Consider the following 22,523-nt stretch of genomic DNA (forward strand, 5'->3'; position numbering starts at 1 on the left):
TCAAGATAGGATGCAAATCGGATGTGCCTTAAGATCCTATCCACGATCCTATCTGATCAGATTGTGGATAGGATCTTAAGGCACATCTAACGTGTGTACAAACCATTACTTGGATATCAGGATATAAACATAAATTATTAGAAAAAATAAGTATTAAGATAGATATACAATGCTCTAGAAAAATAATAAATAGAGGATTAGCTCCTGAAATACAATGACAAACTGTACAGTGCTGCATGTTATACTGTAATTCATTGCAGTTTGCTATGTACTTACTATACTTGTGCTGACCGTGATCCAAAGACTAATGTACCCAAACATTCAGCGCAGGCAGCACAGTAAAACATTAAGAAAATAATGTAAAATCCAAAATTTACACTGTGATCTCTGTTCCCGTTCTCCTGGTAGAAAAGCAAAACACGCACCATGCACTCCAACACTCAGAAAGTTTTTTCTTTTCTTTAAATACTAGCCCTTATTAGGAAATCTTTTTTGAAGATGAGTTAGTAGAATTGAACTGTAATCTATTAGTGGCAGTGAATTCTTCAGCTGAATATAAACATACAAGAACATTTGCTTATTATCATTCTCTTACTGAGAAGTGAAGAGTACAATGCAAAAGTACAAATACCACATTAAATGCTTGAAGGCACGAATGCAGCAAAAGGAAATCAAAACATTGATCATTGTTAGTAAGTATAAAATAGTAAAAATGGAAATAATATTTTGAGCATTTAATAACACAGTTCCACGGGGGTCTCAAATGGGGACACTCCATTGACCCAAGTGATTTTGTTAGAAAATAAAGCAGGCAGTTCGTTTTACTAGTGAACTATACGAGTTTACAAGATTTAACTTATTCTTAAAAATGCTATCAAATATATTATTTATTTTGTTCAACGGATAAGGGACCATACACAACTCCCTTACCCAGCTGTTTCATTTTGGGGATTTTGCCTTGGAGTGAAAAATAAAATAAAAATAAAACATCATCTGGGTGGCACACTTGTGCTTGATTCATATACAGAAGCAACTGCCATTGCATCTGCTAATTAATGTCTACAAGGCTCTCCCAAGCACCCAACAGTCTGACCTGTCTCAAACCCTGACAACAGGGACAGACTGGGGCTCTAAAAGAGCCCTGGCATTATAGCGTCAAAGGGGGATGGCCACAAATAACGTGGCCTGGCCTGATGGAATGACCCTCTCTGTTGCCAGATGGCTGAGCAGCTCACTTTTAGGGTGGAATGGCCCATTAAACCATGGGCCCTTCTTGTATTTACCAGAAGTACAAAATGGCCAGTCCAGCTGTGACTGACACGAACAGAGCTCTTATGTTGGGAGAGACTCCGCAAAGGCTTAATCTTGAATGACTATGAAGCTATGGGCCCGATTCAGACTTGCTGAGCTACGAGCGTTTAGAGCCCAGTAAGCAGGTTAATGCCGCCCTGCTGAACGCATGCCCCCCACCTCCCCACCCGTGCAAGGCTGCAAACACGTACGCAGTCCTGAACACAGGGGGTAAATCATTCACCATCGAAAGAAAGCCAGAGCTCACTAGGTTCTGCAAGAGCCATGGTGAGAAGAAGGCTGCTGGTGACGTCAGTGGCCCTCCCACCCAATGGCTGGGGAACTCCGTCCCCAAACTACCGCAGCGTGTCAATCCATGCAGGGAGTGAAGGCTAGGCTTCGCTTGCTGCCTTTGGTTGGATGATTTGCACATGCGGACTGTGTACTGTGCGCATGCGCTGTTGACCAATAATCGCTCGGGCTGCGAATTCTCAGCCCAGTGGACAGGTCCAAATTGGGCCCAGTGTTTTAACAGTCTCAACATGTCTGCGTTAGTCTGACCACCTGTTAACTCCTCCAAACACAAATCCATTGCAGACCAATCAATACGTGTGCACATGGATGCTTTAGCACATGCGCAATGTGTAACAATCGCTCCAATTGACCATTGCGTCCACATCAGAATCAGACCCAGGTCCTATGTTTCAAACTAGGATTATTTGGAAGTATGTTTATAGCAGTCCTTCAAGTACAGTAATGCGATGCACAAATGTTAGCAACTAAAAATAACTGACAATTAAACATTGGGTTCTAATGATCAAAGTCATTTGTTTTACTATTAAAACTAGTAATATTACCGACAGGGTTCTCAGTTCCTGAATTTTTAGATTTTGATGTGGGGACCACAGCTACAGTACATTTTCAGAGCGGCCTGTTATTTAAGCAAATGTATAATTGTAATTTACTGCAGTATCATCCTTTTCTAAAATACAGATTTTGCTTCTTAAAGCTAGTGGGTAAAGGGTCTTATTTATTGAATAAATAATTAAAAAGACGCAAAATGTCCAGTCGTGGGGCCCAATTTGACCCTTTCTGTCTTCTCGTCTTGACAAGCATATTATGATGTACATCATGCACAGCTATATACAGTGACTCAGATGAGTCTTGCTGGACAGACATGGCACACATGATGGAGATGTATATTATACACAGATGAGTCTTGCTGGACAGACATGGCACACATGATGGAGATGTATATTATACACAGATGAGTCTTGCTGGACAGACATGGCACACATGATGGAGATGTATATTGTACACAGATGAGTCTTGCTGGACAGACATGGCACACATGATGGAGATGAATATTATACACAGATGAGTCTTGCTGGACAGACATGGCACACATGATGGAGATGTATATTATATATAGATGAGTAGTATTTGGAGAATTGTGAGCAGGATTAATTAAGGCGTAATATAATTAGTTTTTATATTAAAACCCCTCTTAAAAATTGCTGACACAGACTCAGAAGTACCACAGATTATGCATTGTTTGTGGATTTTATGGTTTAAAAGTACAATACAGATTTTATTAAAACTAAAAATTAGATAAAAACATGAGATAGCTGTTTGCAGTCCTGCGTGAAGAAACTAAAGTTCAGTGTTAAAATAAAACGGTCTAACAATTGTGGGTCCTCACTCTCCAGAAAACCCCAGACAGGACTGACTAGTAGGAGGGAGGATAATGCTATAGCCAACAGGACCAATATAAGCACATCCCCTGGCGGTGACATAACCTTATTGGTCAGTGGAGCCTGATGCTGTTTTAAAAAATATGGGGGACCCCTACGTCTTTTCCCCCATAGGTATGGAACCAGGACCTGTCCAAGACCATGAATTTGGTTCTTTAAATACAGGGGGACCTGAAGCATTTTTCCTCTGAATTTTTAAGAAGCAGCCAGCTCAAAGAATCTGGGGCTGGTTACACAGATTTGTTTACAGATGTGTCCTAATAAATTTATGCCCCATTTTAGTCCATGTCTAATTTTACCACACAGTGGGGCAGATATATTAAGCCTTAACAAGAGATAAATGCCAGGGTGATAAAGAGAGATAAACGTCCAGCCAATCACCTGCTCACTGCCATGTTACAGGCTGTGTTTGAAAAAGTCAGTTAGGAGGTGATTGGCTGGACGTTTATCTCTCTTTATCACTGTTGTATTTATCTCTTGTTAAGGCTTAAAACATCTGCCCCACTGACCCCAGTTTATTTATCCCACATTCTCGAGCCTCCAGTTCATGCCGGCGGTGACGGCGGGGGAGGCGACGGGGACCCCCGGCAGGCTCCGTAGCCACGGGGCCCCTGGCGGTAGCTGGCCGCTGGCGGGGGAGGGCTACATCTGTATGTCCTATTATAGTGACCCCAGTAAATCCTCTACACATATTTCCCTAACCATTATAACATTCACAACACGCACCAGTCAAAGAAAATGGAATATCACTCCATTAGTAAGCTGTATTCTACACAGTAGTCTGGTAATAGATTATATCCCCTTACCTCATATGTTATTTCAATTTATTTGACTATGATGATGCTAACACATTATTTGAGGCGTTTGAATCTTAAGAATCAGGGCTGAGAAAATAGCAATTTAAACTAAGGAGGTCATTCAGGTTCACACGCAAAGCTGCGAAATTCACAGCTTTTCGTTTCTTTTAAATGCCGCCCACACGAAAGCTGGCACCCCTCGCACGCCGAGTTCCCCTGCACATGTTTAGCATGGTGTCTTAGACTTGTGGCTACCTTGTACAAGAAGCGAGCAGGCAGCTGACATCTGCTGATGACAGCTGCCCGACCCTGGCACTTGCGTCATCACCAAATTACCAAGGTAACGCCCTCTCAGCCCAAACTGCAATAACAGAGGGGGCACTTGCCATGGAAAACCACTCCCCTACTATTAACGTCAGACCATACTGACTCCAAGTGGCTGCAGCCAATGTTGTCCTTAGAAGTCAGCCTATTTGTGTGCTAGACTTTAGCCCTGCCCCTGGATATAGACTATGCCCCCTGCTGCCACTATATTTATGCCCCACTGCCCAGTGACATCAGATGTCAATCACCATAAAGGCAGGGAGTAGAAATAATGCAAATTCCCTGGCAGCCACTGATGGTTCCCTGGCAGCCACTGGTTAAGACCGACTGATGGTTTAGAACAGTTTCCATCTTGCATCAGAACGGTTAACAGACTGCGGTCACTTACTGCCACTTCTAAGAATTGGAAGAGGACACCGCAATCATACAGAAATGGATCAGAGTTCTGCTAGTTTTGTATCTGCAGTGAATATGGCTCTTGATTAGATAAAGAGTTATTAATGTTTACCCCCTATATTCCATCAATTGGTGCTTCAGCTACCAATTTTATGGGATGGCTGTCGCTCCATCTAGGTATTTGTAATTTTAGGAAACAGATTATAATTTAATTGAATTTTACACTATCATTTAAAAAGTACTATTATAATGTTGAAAAATAAAAAGTTTTTCATTTTTCATTTAAAGTTTCAAAAATGTAAGTAGTTGGTGAGCAGGAACAGCAGCCAATATTATGAAATTTTATACCAAATCGGTCCTAGTGTATATTGGGTTTAATATTATAAATGAATGGAGAAGATTTCTTATAGCATATTGGCACTCTGTCTACTTTTGTGGAATAGGTCATGCAGAAATTTGCAAACACACACATTAAATATGATCACATTATTAAATTGAGAGGTCCCCACAATTTATGTGTCTAAATATTTGGTAATTTCACTTTTTAAACTATTTTCTACCAAAGTCACAGGGTGAACACATATACATTGACTAGCTAAGCCCGCTTGAAGCAAAAGCTTTAAAAAGCTAGTCTGCTACCTTCTGTGTTTGTGCATGTGTGAGAAAGAGATGTAGTTTCACTCTCTGCCAGCAGATGGCAGTGTTTCGGAGACTCACGGACACTAGACATATATATAGATGATAAATAGAAAAAAATTAGAAACAAATCAGGGATACTGTATAAAAAGCCAGAGAGAGAGGAAAGTATTATTTTCCTTGCAAGAACTGAATGTGCAAATCTATGACTGAACTTCCACATCAATTTCAATGATCAGAACAATGTCCTGTATACATCCGGAGGGGGCTCTGAGAATATACACATGAATGAGGGGCTCAAGGCATATAAAGTGCTACAAAGGAACTCCTGATTGAAACACAAAGCATTAGTGGCCTTTTAACCCTTTGACTGCCAACGTTGTTGTGAGAGATCCTCTGAATACACGGAGTAAAGATCAAATCTCTGCAATGTGAAAGAGAAAGAAATGCAAACATCTAACAACCACATTCCAAGGGAATTGAGTTACTGGTGAAAATACCCGAGACAGAAGCACTTACTGTATGTAGCATTTCTGATTGAAATAGAATACTGTATACTCCCAGAAACGTGTGTAAAGGAAAGGTAAAGGCAAAGAAATCACACACACACACACACACACATACACACACACACACACACACACACACACACACATATAAATGTCCTTAATACACTCTTCGTTCTGCTCCACTAGACAAAAAAAAGACCACCAGCAAGGTACAAAATAAATATTACTAAGATTGTGCTCCAGCATAGAATTAATATTTGTCTTGGTTATTTAAAATGTCCTCAATGAAGACAGTAATAGCCCATACATTTGTATTTTACATATAATTCCTCATTTGTATGGTAAAGTCAATACCCACACTGTATAATGCCATATACAGTACAGTATGGATAAAAAAAAGAAAAACTTCTGTTATCGGCACTAACAATAATATACAGCAACTGTAGGTGTACAGTATGTAGCAAATACACTCATGGAGATTTGGTTCATGTTAAATCAAGACATTTAAGCTTGCAGCCCATCATCAAGGTACCACAATTCTCCACAAATCAGTAAAGTAACATTCCCCCTAACTAGATGCAAAGCCCCAAAAAGTTTTTATTCAGATCACTTTATTGAAAAAAGCGTTTTACAGGTGGTGAATAAAAAAAATACATTTAGGAGCTGTGTGACTGGGACACAATTTAAGATTAGTAACGAGTGATAGCAAGCATTATCCTTTGTTATGGCGCTCTTATTACATCAGAGCTTCTGACCAAGGTTTGTTTCCTAAAGAGCTAACTCTTCTCCCAAAGAAAGGATGAGTGTTGCTACATAATGTATTATGAACATTAAGTAGCAACACTAAGTAGCCATAACTATGAATTCTCCAGTAATACTCTCATGATGGGCATCAGTTGAGTCTGGGGAAGGGCTGTCGCTCTGGAGAGTCAGGGAGGATTCTCTAGGAATTACTCCAGCCTTGTCTTTTGGCCCAAGCTCTTGACTTTAACAGAGCCTCCATTAATATATTATGCTATGCTGATCATGTACACATTTCTTTTTTTTTTTATTCTTTTTTATTGACAGTAGAAAAATTTTTTTTTTTATACAATTTTAAAAACTTTTACATTACATCATATATTTTCTTAATTCATGTATCAAAGGAATTCACAAATTAATCCATTAATAAAACTTATTTTACCATGCATTGTCTATGTTGTTATATGCTGGATTGATATACCCTTCCCTTCCACCCTTTCCTTTCCTTCTTTCCTCCTTCTATTTAAGGGCTGGCTTTTCCCCCGTCCCGGTATCCATTATCTTCCCTCCCTTCACCCTTATTTTCTTATATAGTGTTCTTTTTCTTTCTCAGAAGGGGCTTATTCCATTGGCCTCCACCTCCATTTTGTACCAGGATGTCATTGATACCATTTTTCTAATTAATTCTCTGGTCGGGGGGGATACATTTTTTATATAAGGAAGCCAGGTGTCAAAAAAGCTTTTGATTTTTTTATCTTTGTCTGTATTCATCTCTATCCAGTCCATCTGGTATAGATACGATATTCTCGGTTTTAGTATTGTAATTGTAAGTGTATTAACAGATGTCCATTGTGACAGGATTGTCTTACGTGTAGCCGCTGCTATTTTAGCTATAAACTTCCGTTGTCCTTGCGACAGTCTATTATGTGTGTTAGTTGGGTTTATATCCCATATGGCCCATTCTGGTGTGAGCTTTATCTTGATATCGTAACTATCTTGTATATGTATCCCTACCATCCTCCAATACTTTTGCACTTCTGGACAGTCATACATGCAATGATACAAGTCTGCTCCCGGCATTGAGCATTTGAAGCAGTTTGAATCTGTGACTGTTCCCATTTGAAACAGTTTCTTTGGCGTATAATATGCCCTGTGCAGCAATTTGTATTGCATCTCCATGTATGATGCTGTCCCTAGGTTTTTGTTAATTCTGACAAATGCTGTCAGTATGGTTTGGAGGGGGAGCCCTTGGAGGTCTACGCTCCACTTTGCCATCCCTGTCTTTATATCCTCCACCTGGGCCTGTCTTTTAATTTGTGTGTACAGTAGGGCGGTAGTAATTCCCTTACCTGTTGCCTGGCGTATTGCCAGGTCCAGGCCCCCTGTTAGTTCTTTTCCTATCAGGCTATTCATTATACTTGTCACATAACTTCTAATCTTAAGGTAATTAAATTTTGAGATATTCATCTCTGTGTATTTCTCTTTTAAACTTTCATAAGAGAGCATCGATAAATCTTCCTGGTTCAACACATCGATTATATTCCTAATCCCTTCCTTCGTCCATTTAAAGATATTATTCTTATTCTGTATGAGAGGTTCCTGTGTTTTAATGTTGTAATGTACTGAGGAAAATATTGAGTTGTGTGGAGAGAGACCCAGCCTTGCTCGGGACAATCTCCATGCCTTACAGGTCGTGTACACATTTCTATACAAAAACAATCTACAGTACCGAGCACAAGGCAACACAATATGCATCATAGTTTAATGATACTGAAACTGGGTATAATGTTCTGAATTACATTGACTGTACAGTTAAACCACATTTGCCTAGCCACACTCATTTTAGCCCCATGCCAAAATAGTATTCAAATTGTTTGGCAAGTTTCTGCTCAAATATATCTAATGTAAATATGCCATTTCAACAAATAGAACATCCCATAGGTGAGTACAAAACATGGTACAAAAACAACCAAACCTCACAAAATGCCAAATGAATCTCCACGTACCTCACAATCAACTAAATCAAGGGTCAAAATAGGTGGGAAAAGTGCCAAGCAAACCTTTTTTATTAACTCTTTGATTGCCAACGTTGCTGTGAGAGATCCGGTTCTTTTTTTGGGTGCAATATTTAACTAAACTTCAAATAATTGTCTTGGCGGTTTTATTTATTTATACTAAAAGAACAGTCGCTGTGAGCGATGCTGGCATTTTTAGCGGATGTTTTGAGGCTCGCTCATAGCAACTTTGGCACTCAAAGGGTTAACAACTACACGGTAAATTGAAAATGTCTGCCAGTGCAGAATGAGGATTGTCTGCCCCTGCCGCTGCAGTCACAGGATGGCCTTGAACAAATTAGCCATTACAAGTGCATTACAAATTCTTTGTTTTAAGTCCCTTGCGTCTTTCTCTACTTGCAACAACATTTTGTTGTAGATCAAAAAATTGTGTGGTTCAGTAGTGCAAACACAAGTTTGCATTCACCCTAGCAAATAGAATAGATTACATGCATTTATCAAATGTTAAAGCAAACCATATAACTGCTTTCAATTATAATCAAAGAGGATAAACATGAATAGAGATTTTGCAGTTTGCCGATAAAGTTTAACGTCTGCAAACTTCTGAGGAAAAGGACATGTTTCATTTACTCAGATAATGGTAAATATCAATTGAAATAACTTTTCTTACCTTTTCCTTATCGCTATGGCTGTAACTAGCATTCTGCTGTATAGTCAACTATCTCAGAGATATAAGGCAGATTAAAAAGGAGGCCACTTAAAGCCTGTCCTCATCAGTAGCTCTATTCTGCTTGAATTTGCTCTGGGCAATGACATACCAAGCTTTTAAGATGTTTAAATTGAAACTTATATAATCATCAGCAAGATAAAACTCACTGACCTAATTTTGATAACCGTCTTTAAGAAATATATTTGCTTTTCATCTGGATGTGATTAAAATTTCTCCTGAGAATACATTAGTACATAACTTAAATTTCTAGCTAGCTTGCAGATTTATATAAAAAGGAACACATAACAAGCACTTTAATAGCTTTACACTTGTCTTGATATTAAATCTGTAACCTGTATCTGTCCCACAACGCATTATCCAATTGCAAGGTGCAACGGAATATGCAGCTCTATAAATAAAATAATAACAAGTAACAAATTAGACCAATAGGGTTCCACTGTGCACTTTAGCTATGTGTAATATCTGAGCTAGACATCCAATGGCTCTCCAACTGTACATACAGTTCTTATAGTGTGTGAAACAACAAGTTATCTAATGCTGGCCATACATCCGAAAGATCGATCTTAAGATCGATTGTGCTCATGATTGTGTCCAATTTCCCTTTAATTCTCCGGCAATCCTTGGTGGTTTTTGGACACACAATGTGCACACAATCTGCATACAATCCATCTTACAATCAATTGAGATTGTATGATTGGGTACAATATCTTTCTGATGTATGGCCACCTTAAGCCTGTGGTGTACATTAAGTTATCTGGTCACATGGTTAACAGTAACCATATCGACATTTAAATGTTGACGCCGACACGGTCATACGGTCAACTGATATCATGTGAAATATTGACATTCTGAGGATGCTGGCAAGTAGGGTTAGGCTACAGGCTCGAAGGGATAGACTGTGGGTGCGGATGGGCAGGTTAGAGTTAGACACTAAAGGGAGGATAGGGGATTCAGTTTAGAGATAGTACGGAAATACAAAAACCACCTGTCCCTCAGAGGCCTGGCACAAAAATGTCACAGTTTGGATAGTAGGAACATTGAAGAGAGGATAGTAAGGGGGAGAGTGCAGCTATGCACTGTGTCTCAGAGTGCAGCAGTAGACACAATTACTGTATATCTGTGTACAGACAGCCAGGGGCAATAACCGCAAGAGTCTTAAAGAACTATTTTACACAAAACTAGATGTATGGATAAAGAAATGCTGCCAAATCTCTGAAAACATACAGCATACATTTGGGTGAGTTAATTTATTACTGCATTGCCAGCAACTGTCCTAATTTAGGCAGGACAATTCCACTTTTAGGGCACTGTCCTGCCTGCATTCCAACACAGTCCACAGTATCCCACTTGAAGTGGAGGGGTGGAGGATTGGGTGGAGGATTGGGGGGAACCCCCCGCTGTTCTGCATAGGAAAGCAGAAGGAATTTATGCTGCATGCCAGGAAAGTGTTAGGGCTGGATTTATCTATATATATTTAATAAACCCAATTGGGTTCATTTTGTTCTTTAGAGGAAACTAATTATTACATGCCATAAAAGGCTTAGTGTTCATTTGCAGCAACCAACCAAGATATATAACAGGTTTACAAACATCTTGACCAGAAAGATAAAATCACCATCTTGCTGAGATGGTGAGGGTTACCTTCCAACCATTAGACTTGCTCTGTCAAGAGGTCAGATAAGAATGTGCTGAGCTCTGAGGACACCTGGGGGAATGATTTAGGATGCCTTCAGGAGATGTCACCTGTATTGGTCTTCCATAGAGCCCTTCCGAAGTACCTATCCAAACTTGAATTACTAAGAGGTATGATTATAGTCAAGATAGTGACATGCTCCACTGAATGGTGGCGAGGGGGGGGGGGGGGTAGTGATGGTATGATGGCATGTAAGAGCAGAGCTTGTGAGAAGCTCTCTTGCCCCAGCAAATTTGTGGGTCCAAATGCTTGTCCCAGGAATTCCATCTCTTGTGTGAAAGGGGGTAGGACCAGGATTCAACCGGTTTTCCAAACGCTAGGTTGAAGCCTTGGCTTCTGTCTGAAAGTGGTATATGGCACAAAGTTCTAATATGTTATTCCAGTGATCTAAGTACATTGTATTGGCATACTGTAATTCACAACATTCTGTATGTGTTTGCGGCACTTCAAAAATTAATAAATGTATGTGCTACACATCCAGAATTCCGGGTGCTGTTTCCTTCCTAATCTGTCACCCAAATCATGGTAAAACACCTTACTCTCTGCAGTATATTAGAGCAGTCTGCATCACATTAGCTTTTGAAACCCTGTTCCTCACGTTTCCTGAAGGCAGTAAATCTGCAAGGGAAGATCCAAAGGCACTTTGAACAGTGTACAGCAAAAAAATAAAGTAACTAGAAAATGAAGAAATAAAGAATGAGCCAATATCTATAGGAGAAAAGTGGTTAGATTTAACAAATGTATAGTTCCCTTCCATTGCTATCAAGCATCAATGTAAATGATTTAACCTTGAATGTATTCCTGGAGTTTTAAGCAGTCTCCAAATAATAATAAACTCTTGTACAATAACAAAACAAAGGAATTGCAGACAAATCACTGCAGTTGATGACATACCGTATATTACTTTAAACAAACAATATATTATTAACGTTTTCATTAACAACAGAGAAGGACACAGGACCACTCACCTGTTTGGCTAAGCTGTGATGTGCTTCTACTCCTCCGAGATACTATGGCAACTACTTTGGCACTCAAGCTTGGCCGTCTTTTCTTTCCAGATGTCCCAACTGTACCCACAGCTGTGTCGGACTGGCTTCCATCATTGTGTTCCAGCTTGTAGATCTCTCCGCTTACACTTGTGCTCTTTGTAATGATTCTCCCTGAAGAACCCATCCGTCTGCCTTGCATCCTAGGTGTAAATGAACTACATGTTGGGATTAAGGATGCAATGATTCTGGGATTTTGCATATGCAGAATGAAAAGTAGAAATATATTTATTTAATTACATGGTGCAAATCACCATATGTACTGAATCCCAAGTGTACTGTAATTCAAGCTTGTGTACAAATTGCAGAATGCCAGTAAATAATCCCTAGTTCTATAAAATACCACATTAAAACATAATTACTTTAATTCATCTGCATTGCCTTATTATTCTATTAATTAATTAATAGCTAATTTAACATTTTTTAAAGTGACATTTATAAAGAATAATCCTGAAACTATATAGACCTACTTACTTATTGACAAAGTAGTGTAAATACAATGTACCATACTGTACAATTTATGGTACTGGTTTCCTAGCACGGCGCCCACTACTCCATTTACGTAGAGGGCTATTCAGGGTAAGGAAATCGCATTACATCGCATTACATCGCATCCTATCTTATTAATGTATTCACATTAGGATAGGATGCGATAAAAAATCGCATTGCATCTCATGCCATTAGTGGCATGAGATGCGATGCAATTTTTTATCGCATCCTATGTTTTTAATGGGTTAAGTCAGTGAATACATGTAAAAGATAGAATGCCCCCCCCCCCCCCACTATCCACGCCACCCCGAAGCGTGGCGAGTGGCGGCGGAACGCGTCCTCCGACTTTTTCATTACCCCACTATCCACGTCGGCGTGGAGTTGATTTTACATAGTGTGGTGAGCGCAGCGAGCCACCGAGCCCGAAGAGTGGGGAGCCCCGCGAACAGATTTGTTACTTTTCTTTGCTTAATGATAATTCCTGATCTATATATCTATTTACACATTTTAGCAATCACACTATTATGGTGATAAATAAGATAATTATTACAAATAATCTCATGCTCTAAAGAGAACATATTCAACGTTTTGTTTTACAATAGTAACATGGACACATTAATATATATCAGTGGTGGCCAACCCGTGGCTCTTGAGCCTCATGTGGCTCTCCCCCTTGTAAAGTGAGGCTCCTGCTCCCACTGCTGCCTGCCGCCCCCTGTCCGTCCCAGTCCCCCCTGCTGCCGGTTCCCTGAATCCCTTCTCCTTCTAAGGGGAGGAGAGCACGCATTACGCATCTCTCCTACCCCTTACTGTACATCCTTGTGACTGGGCCATCCGCCAATCAGAGCTCGCGGGCCAGCAGCCAATCAGGAGCCGGCCAGCGAGCTTTGATTGGTGGACTGCCCAGTCACAGGGAAGTGAGGGGGAAGAAGACGCGCGGTGTGCTGTGCACTCCTCCCATCAGTGACATGACAGGAGGACTGTAGGGGGACACCAGACTGTCCTCTCCCCGCCCGGCAGCAGCAGCAACAACAACGGTGAGTGCTGCTGCTGGGAAATTTGCACTGTGGGGGCATAGCAGTTTGTGGCACTGTGGGGGCATACCAGCTTTATGGCACCATAGGGGCATACCCGGCACCGTGTGGTGCATTCCTGGCACCATGGGGGGCATATGTATATATGGCACTGCACTATTGGAGGCATATTTGTATCACACCCACCCAAGGGGTCAAAATAAACTACGCCCCTTTTTTTGGCGCATGCGCCTTCGGCGCACGCATGATGTCGGCTCTTCAGCTTGACTACCGATATTTTTCGGCTCTTTACCTCTGACTGGTTGGCCACCCCTGATATAAATCAAAGGCTCCAGCTTACTGAGCTCCATGCAAAGTAATCATCATTTTGATCACAATACCCATCTTTTGACACCATAATATCATGATGTTTACATGGTTAAAAAAGATGTCGTTATGAAAATGTCGATAATATAAATAAATAGGGAAAGGCTTAAAATTGGTGTTGAAATAATGTACCTGTGAACATTCTGACAGGTCAAACTTTTCTACTTTTTTACATTGTGGTGTCCATATAATAACTGTTGATTCTGTTCCCAACACCAAAATCAACTAAATAATACACATGTTGTTTTTGTGTGCAAATTTTATTTAAAAGAACAGATTGCAGCTCAAATCAAACTTTACAAATGAGATTATTGCTCCCTAAAATAACTACATTTGGCACTCTGGAGTATGCAGAGTTACTTTATGTTAGATAATAGATGTAACTATTTTGTCCTTGGCTGCAGTACTATTAGCCTATCGGTACTCTCATATACTGTACAGTAAGTTACAGTATGTTTGAGCTGCTTTAGTTCAATGTCTGTTATATGGTTTGTAGCTGAATCTGAAGAGAAAAAGCAGGTTGGTAGAATCAGAAAAGGTGTTAGGCCACTTGTTGGGTTCATTGATTCAATGGTCATATGCGGGTTTGTTGGCAGGCTAGTGTCCACACATGCTCACTGCTGCTCCCCACTAGAGCAAAGCCTTTGTTCCTCACCTTTGGTAGGGCTTCTGTAGTTTTCCAGCTTGATCAATGGAGTACCAGGTTATTTTGTTTTGATATAAAAGCATTAAATCCTTGCCAATCTACAGAATTTGGTTAGATCAGAGGTTCCCAAACCTAGTACTTACGGCACCCTAACCGTTCATGTCTTAAGGATATCCAAGGCTGAGCACAGATGGTTAAATAAAATTGATCGAGTTACTAAATTCACTTGGTCCTAAAACCTGGACTGCTATGGTACCTTGAGAACCGAGTTTTGGAACTTCTGAGCTAGATATATTTACAAATAAAGTCTACTTAACATTAATGAATGCAAACAATAATCTATGTACTACTGGATCATAAATCATGTGCCCCACATTGTCAGCCCAACTTCAGTAGATTTGATACTGTATGTGCAATGCAGGAAATTGCCTATTTATAGCAAATGTGGCAGGGACAGCATAGTTCCACATAAAGTGAATGTAGTATAACAGGATCAGGCAGGGGCGTAACTAGATCTTTGGGGGCCCCATAGCAAACTTTTTAAAGGGGCCCCCTAACTTAGTGTGGAAGGCAGCAGGAACATAGACATAGAGACAGAAGCAGCGGGAACATAGGGACTGAAGCAGCGGGAACATAGGGACAGAAGCAGCGGGAACATAGGGACAGAAGCAGCGGGAACATAGATACAGAGGAGAAGGGGACATAGAGACAGAGGGGACATAAGGACAGAGGCAGCGGGGACATAGAGACAGAGGAGGAGGGGACATAGGGACAGAGGCAGCGAGGACATGGGGACAGAGGAGGAGGGGATATAGGAGATGGGGACATAGGGACAGAGGAGGAGAGGACATAGGGACAGAGGAGGAGGGGACAGAGGAGGAGGGGACATAGGGACAGAGGCAGCAGGGACACATGGACAGAGGAGGGGACATAGGGACAAAGGAGGAGGGGACATAGGGACAGAGGAGGAGGGGACATAGGGACAGAGGAGGAGGGGACATAGGGACAGAAGAGGAGGGGACATAGGGACAGAAGAGGAGGGGACATAGGGACAGAGGCAGCGAGGACATGGAGACAGAGGAGGAGGGGACATAGGAGGAGGGGACATAGGGACAGAGGAGGAGGGGACATAGGGACAGAGGAGGGGACATAGGGACAGAGGAGGAGGGGACATAGGGACAGAGGCAGCGAGGACATGGGGACAGAGGAGGAGGGGACATAGGAGATGGGGACATAGGGACAGAGGAGAAGAGGACATAGGGACAGAGGAGGAGGGGACAGAGGAGGAGGGGACATAGGGACAGAGGAGGAGGGGACATAGGGACAGAGGCAGCAGGGACATATGGACAGAGGAGGGGACATAGGGACAGAGGAGGAGGGGACATAGGGACAGAGGCAGCGAGGACATGGGGACAGAGGAGGAGGGGACATAGGAGATGGGGACATAGGGACAGAGGAGAAGAGGACATAGGGACAGAGGAGGAGGGGACAGAGGAGGAGGGGACATAGGGACAGAGGAGGAGGGGACATAGGGACAGAGGCAGCAGGGGCAGCAGGGACACATGGACAGAGGAGGGGACATAGGGACAGAGGAGGAGGGGACATAGGGACAAAGGAGGAGGGGACATAGGGACAGAGGCAGCGAGGACATGGGGACAGAGGAGGAGGGGACATAGGGACAGAGGAGGAGGGGACATAGGGACAGAGGCAGCAGGGACACATGGACAGAGGAGGGGACATAGGGACAGAGGAGGAGGGGACATAGGGACAGAGGAGGAGGGGACATAGGGACAGAGGAGGAGGGGAGATAAAGACAGAGACCCTGCTGCTATGTGCTGGAGTCATACAGACTCTGTTGTGTGTTCCTGCAGCTGGCTAGTTATCCCCCCTCCTTGCCCTCACACCTTTCTGTTCACATATATGCTGTCGCATCTGCAGCTGGCTAGTTATGCCTGCCCACCCCCCACCGTGGTGCAGCGGAATTTAATGAAGTGAGGGAAAGTGCTAGTGATATAGGAGGGAGCCAGGGGGTGTGCTTGTGGCTTACCGGAATCTCCACCTGTTCTGCAGAACACATCAGGAGGGGTGGTCAGCAGGACTGCTATGTGGTGCGCTGGAGCATGGCTAGTGCGCCGCGCGGAGCTGCCTCTGGAGAGACGGACTCAGAAGATGAAATCATCATCTTGCGAGTCTGTACACTAACCACTAGGCGGCTCCGGGACTGGGCACATAGACGCGCTGATGCTGACACACCTCCCATTCTTGGCTCCAGTCCGAAATGACCTTTGCTGCAGCGGTGCCACGTAAATTGGGTAAAGTAAACCCCAAAACAGTGAGGGTGCAAGAGAATGCCTGCTGGGACCTCGGGCCCCCCCAGCGGCCGGGCCCCATAGCAGTTGCATCCCCTGCACCCTCTATAGTTACGCCACTGGGATCAGGACTTAGAGCAGCAGCAGCAGCAGCGACAGGACTAAATGGGTGCAGTCCAGGTTTTTCTTTATCCCAATGCCAGTTAGTGGCTGGGCAATAGGCTTGGAGTGTGGAGACTAAGGGGGTTATTCTGATCGGTGTGGCCAAACGTGCGTACGTTCCATATTAACGTACGCTCTCCGTACGAGGCCGTTGAGGTTAAGTCCACCCACAAATCAGCCGCATACGTACGGCCAGAAACAATGTCGAAGGGGAGTGGCGTACAATTGAGCGTACGCCAACGTACACGGACGGATCAGCCCTTAGACTCCGACAACTGGCGTACAACAGAGCGTACGCCACCGTTTACGGACGTCTCTCGTCCGTCTTCCCACCGACTTCTTGCGGCTATCTGAGCGTACGCCACCGTGCACGGATGGGTCTCTATTGTTTTCAATGGAAAACTCAGCGTATGTCACCGCTCATGAGAGTGAGCGTACGTCCGTGCACGCTGGCATACCCTTCACATATATGGACCTGCAAATCTTGCCTTTCAACTATAATGAAGACAATTAATTAATTATTCTAATTGTGTGCAAAATAGTGGGCAAGGGCTTAAAACATTGCTGAAACATCCTTTGTAGGTGTTAGATGTGGTTTATGTTATTGTATCATAAATACGAAACCTATGTTTGTATTAGAGTGAACACGTTGACACATGTCGACTTGTGTAGATTGAGTGTGCTACTGTGTAAAGTCTATGAAAGCACGTAGTGAATGTTTATAACTGTTTAACAAATACCTACCTTAGCATATATAAGCAGGTCTTACAAAGATTCTTACCTTAAATTAAACAAACCTTTAAATGTCGAGAAGTATAGAAAGATAAGCTTCCAAGGTGTTTGAGTGCTGTGTGTGGCTTGCAGGTAGTGAAATAATGGTTTGGACTTAATAGACTGCAGCATTGCTTATTACATTCAGGTGTATGTGTTTGAGTAGTAATCAGCGTAAATTAGCAAACCCAGGCGCACGCTGTCATGCGGTATCTGTAGGGGTGGTCTGAGGTGGCGGTTGGCGGCCGCCTGTTTTGTGTCCGAAATGAACGGTGCTTTCGCTGATCGAGCGGTAGTAGCACCGTTCATTTTTGGTGCACACCCCCGTGTACGCCCATGTTTACGCCCATTTTCCCTCATTATTTCGGCCACTCCCCTCAACACGCCCCTATGCCGCCCCCAATGACCGTACTCTCGCGTACAGGTTTTTTCGCACGGAAAGACCCGTCCGTAAGCGTTGTGGAGTGTTCGCGCCTGCGCATTGGAGATGGTACGCATGCGCAGATCGTTAAAAACCCCGGAACGTACGCGTACGGCCCGCCCGCACCAACCAGAATAAGGCCCTAAGCTAGGGACCCTGGAGTGTAGTACCCACATTGTGAAGCCTGTATATTGCCTGCTGAAAACCTGTCATGCTGTAATTTGCAAAGCTGTCAACGTTGTATGCTGTCTACATACCTGCTACCAATAAACAAATAGTTGACTGGTATCCAGTGTATATGATATTTGTCACATACTAAATATGTCTAAATATTTACTCAATCACAAAGGTAGACATAGACATTAACATATATGCTGCATAGTTGGCAGCTGTAAAGTTTGTAGGGCTTTTGAAGTGTGCAAGAAAAGAGGGTGGGGCACAGAGTGTCCCGTGAGGGCGCCTATAAATGGGTAACTTTACTAGAGCAGCGGTTTCGTAAAGTAAGGGTGTCAAGCCCAAACACAAAATATGGAAAGAAAGGGGGGTATGAAACTGCACTTTAACATAATAATATCCAACAGGTAAAGGTAAAAATACATTTATTAAAAATACACTTATTAAAATAAATCACATATATAAATATATGAAAAAACTGGTACTGAATGCTAAATAATAGAAAGTGGAGCCGTGATAGTCACCCAATTTTCCCAGAGATTAGAGTCTCAGTGTCCGTTCCTATGGATGCTTCCTGGTAATGTCCCAATGGAGTTTGCCGATACTGGACTGTAGGAGTGATGTAATTCTCCAGCCTAGGGAGCCCCTGTTGTTATAGGGCTCAACCTGGTTTGTATTTCTCCAGCCTAGGAAACCCCTGTTGGTATAGGGCGCAACCTGGTTTGTTGGTACAATGTCCTGGTTAGGTATGGCTGCTGGGATGTTTGTTCTGGGAAGCTGGTCCGGTTACAAGGAGATTGCTGGGTCTGGGTTCCAATAGTGGGTGTCAGGGCTTCACCACACCGACGCGTTTCGCTCTTAGGGCTTGAAAAAGCCCTAAGAGCAAAACGCGTCGGTGTTGTGCAGCCCTGACACCCACTAGTGGAACCCAGACCCAGCAATCTCCTTGTGACCGGACCAGCTTCCCAGAACAAACATCCCAGCAGCCATACCTAACCAGGACATTGTACCAACAAACCAGGTTCAGCCCTATACCAACAGGGGCTCCCTAGGCTGGAGAAATACAAACCAGGTTGAGCCCTAGAACAACAGGGGCTCCCTAGGCTGGAGAATTACATCTCTCCTACAGTCCAGTATCGGCAAACTCCATTGGGACATTACCAGGAAGCATCCATAGGAACGGACACTGAGACTCTAATCTCTGGGAAAATTGGGTGACTATCACGGCTCCACTTTCTATTATTTAGCATTCAGTAACAGTTTTTTCATATATTTATATATGTGATTTATTTTAATAAGTGTATTTTTAATAAATGTATTTTTACCTTTACCTGTTGCATATTATTAGTTAAAAGCTGCAGTTTCATACCCCCCTTTCTTTTGAAGTGTGCAATAGGTTATGGGGCCAGATATATAAAACTTTAAAAAGTGATAAATAAAGTGGACAGTGATAAACAACCAGCCAGTCAGCTCATACCTGTCATTTTTTCAAACCCAGCCTGTAGCATGGGACATAACAGTTGATTGGCTGGCTGTTTATCCATTGTATCACTTTTTGAAGCCTGATACATCTGGCCCATTGTTTGCAAATTTTCCTTTTGAATTATTTCAATCCTGATCACTGCACATTTCTAAACTTGAGCCAATCTAGAGATCTTAAAGCCAAACACAGTAGTAATTTGTATAATGATGGTTTCATTGAGACGGAGACATTGAGGAGGAAACAAGCAAACTATTGCTTGTTTCTCCATAAATCATCCTATAAAAGTAATAATAATTTTAGGAATATATCACAAGTCATAATAAAATATACCAGCATTGTTTCTAGCAATAACAAATATGGGCACATCATTAAACCATCTTTCAAAGACAAGTACTATGGATCGATCAGGAACTGTGTCGTTCTTTGTAATACACTTTCCTCTCCGACTTAATTATTGGGGATATCTTAGGAAGAAAGCTGCTCTAGCTGCATGGCTGACACAAAGGCAGCTCCTTTGCTTCCATGCTGAATTGGATCCAGAGTTAAATGCTGTGTAGGGTTACCACCTTTCCCCTTTAATTCCGGACACATATTATTTACACAGGTTCTGTGGAAGTTTAAAACCAGGTGAAATGGAGTCTTGAAGTCAGCCAGCCACAGAACCTGTGTAATTAATATGTGTCCGGAATTAAAGGGGAAAGGTGGTAACCCTAATGCTGTGTAAGGTCTATGGTAAGCAACACTACCACCATCCTGAGTTTGATTTAATAGCAGTCTAAAGGTAGTGCTGCATTAATAATAGGGCAGCAAGTGGAAGTTGCCCAGGGCCCTCCACACAGGAGGGGAAACTGTGAAATATGAGACCTGCTTCTGTTATCTGAGGACACTACGGTGTGTTTAACCCATTTGTGGTACTTTGAGTATTTACATACACATCATGCAAAAGCATACAATACAAAAGCATATTAAGTGATTAAATAGTGTTAAAAACTCTTTACACTACCTCAGTGTAAGTAAAATCACATACTAAGGTCACTTTTTGGAGAAATAGCCCAAAACAGAGCAACTCATAATGCTGTCTCATGTTTGTATTCTTTATTTACAGGGATTTTGCCATTCATTTCAAAAGCCAGTGTGTTTCCAGTGTCATACCCTCCAACATGACCCATTCCATTAGGTACAAAATGCAAGTTTTTGGACTTCTCTCTTAATTGATAAGTGCAGTCACCTGTGTTGAACTAGTTCAGTTCCAGCAAAGGTGAAGGCAAACCAGAAGCAGAGCATAATGGGGCAGATGTATCATAGCAGCGCTTATCGCGCCGCTATGATACTTCCTGCTTCGCCTCAATAGCGAGGCGAAGCAGGAAGGGACATCGACAAGATGTATTAACATCTTGTCTGCCGAAGCGGGGGAGCGTTAACTCCCCCCTTCGGCGATGTCCCTTTCTGGAGATAGCGCATCAGTTAATACTGATGCGCTATCTCCTGTCCCCCGGCCGGCCGCACTGGGCATGCGCGGGATCTCGCAAAAACCGCGAGATCTCCAGCGCAGCCCAAGCCAGACGCAGGGCTAGCGTTGTCCCCATAGTGGGGGATAGGACAACGCTAGCCCTGAGCTGGCGAAGCGGCCGGGGCGAATTAACGCCTTGAAGGCTGTTAATACATCGCCCCGGCCGTTAATCCCTGGGGGGGATTGCAGGGACAGCCCCGCCGAGCGTAACTCGGCGGGCTGTCACTAGCGCACGTTAGGTGCGCTAGTAATACATTAGGGACAGACGTAATCCCCCCCAGTTAACCAGCGTTAAGTGCATTTTTGCACTTAACGCTGGTTAATACATCTGCCCCATTGTACCTAATGGGATGGGTCATGTAGGAGGCTATGCAGTGTGTTTGTGTGTGCTACATGTAGAAACCCATTACATGAATGGGAAAAGTTCTGTACAAGCAAAAAAAGGTGTTTTGATTTTTTCTCTCGCTCATTTCACTGTTTTCAAGAGTCTGAAACAGTGAATTTATTTTTGGCAGTTTCCATGGCAACTTACTAAATCGATCTTTTCATAGATTGCACCTGTCCTCTACTTAATAGAGCAGAAATCATTCAATTTAGTCATTTTGCTATTTTTTTTTTTTTTTTAACCGTCTATGACTTCTTCAGCAATTTGCCTTTTCACCACAGAAAAGTTATTTAAATTATTTATTGAAAACAAGTTTGTTATCCTTTTAAAATGGAGCAACTGGAGATTGGAGTCTAACACTAAATTAACATGTAATTCTAGAGTACATCAGGCGTATAATATATTTAATTATTTATTTTTAAACCCTAATGCAGAGGTGTGTAGGTCTCCTCTCAGAATCAAGTAAAATAGTTATCTCCACCTGTGGATCTTTTAAAATGTGTCAGTGAGTAATTAGTGCACCTGTCGGGTGACCTGGAACACGTGAACTGTGTGGGGTTTGAGAACCCCTGTCCTAATGAAACTACTGTATATTCCTGTATGTCCCACTATAGCTATATGAGCCTGATCATAGTGTAGATGACATGTTTGCTATTATAAAATCCATATTATAGTTTTAATTGGGGAGAATTTATCTAAGCTGGGCACAAACCATAGAGGTATTAAGATGAAATTATTGGTATAACCAGTTTCTGTATTACCAAACACAATATTTTAGTGATTGATCATCCATGTAGCAGACCAAATTATTTCCCAGCACTTTAAATGAACTTCAAGATAGC

The 22,523-nt window shown here is 42.4% G+C and overlaps 1 protein-coding gene across 24 annotated transcripts in view; it reads right to left on the reverse strand.

The window, feature by feature from the left end:
- The window catches only part of RIMS1 (regulating synaptic membrane exocytosis 1), a 381,212-nt gene that overhangs the window by 78,711 nt on the left and 279,978 nt on the right, over window positions 1–22,523 (reverse strand). For 19 of the 24 annotated variants that reach the window (XM_083177237.1, XM_083177214.1, XM_083177232.1 and 16 more), the window contains one exon: window positions 11,854–12,074. The exons of the other annotated variants lie outside the window; for them this stretch is intronic. In XM_083177237.1, the coding sequence (XP_083033363.1) occupies window positions 11,854–12,074 (221 nt within the window). The remainder of the gene's footprint in view (window positions 1–11,853; window positions 12,075–22,523) is intronic. 24 annotated transcript variants of the gene reach the window in all.

Source organism: Crinia signifera, chromosome 3, assembly GCF_055691185.1.
Source record: "Crinia signifera chromosome 3, ASM5569118v1, whole genome shotgun sequence".
In the NCBI taxonomy this organism is placed as follows: Eukaryota; Metazoa; Chordata; class Amphibia; order Anura; family Myobatrachidae; genus Crinia; species Crinia signifera.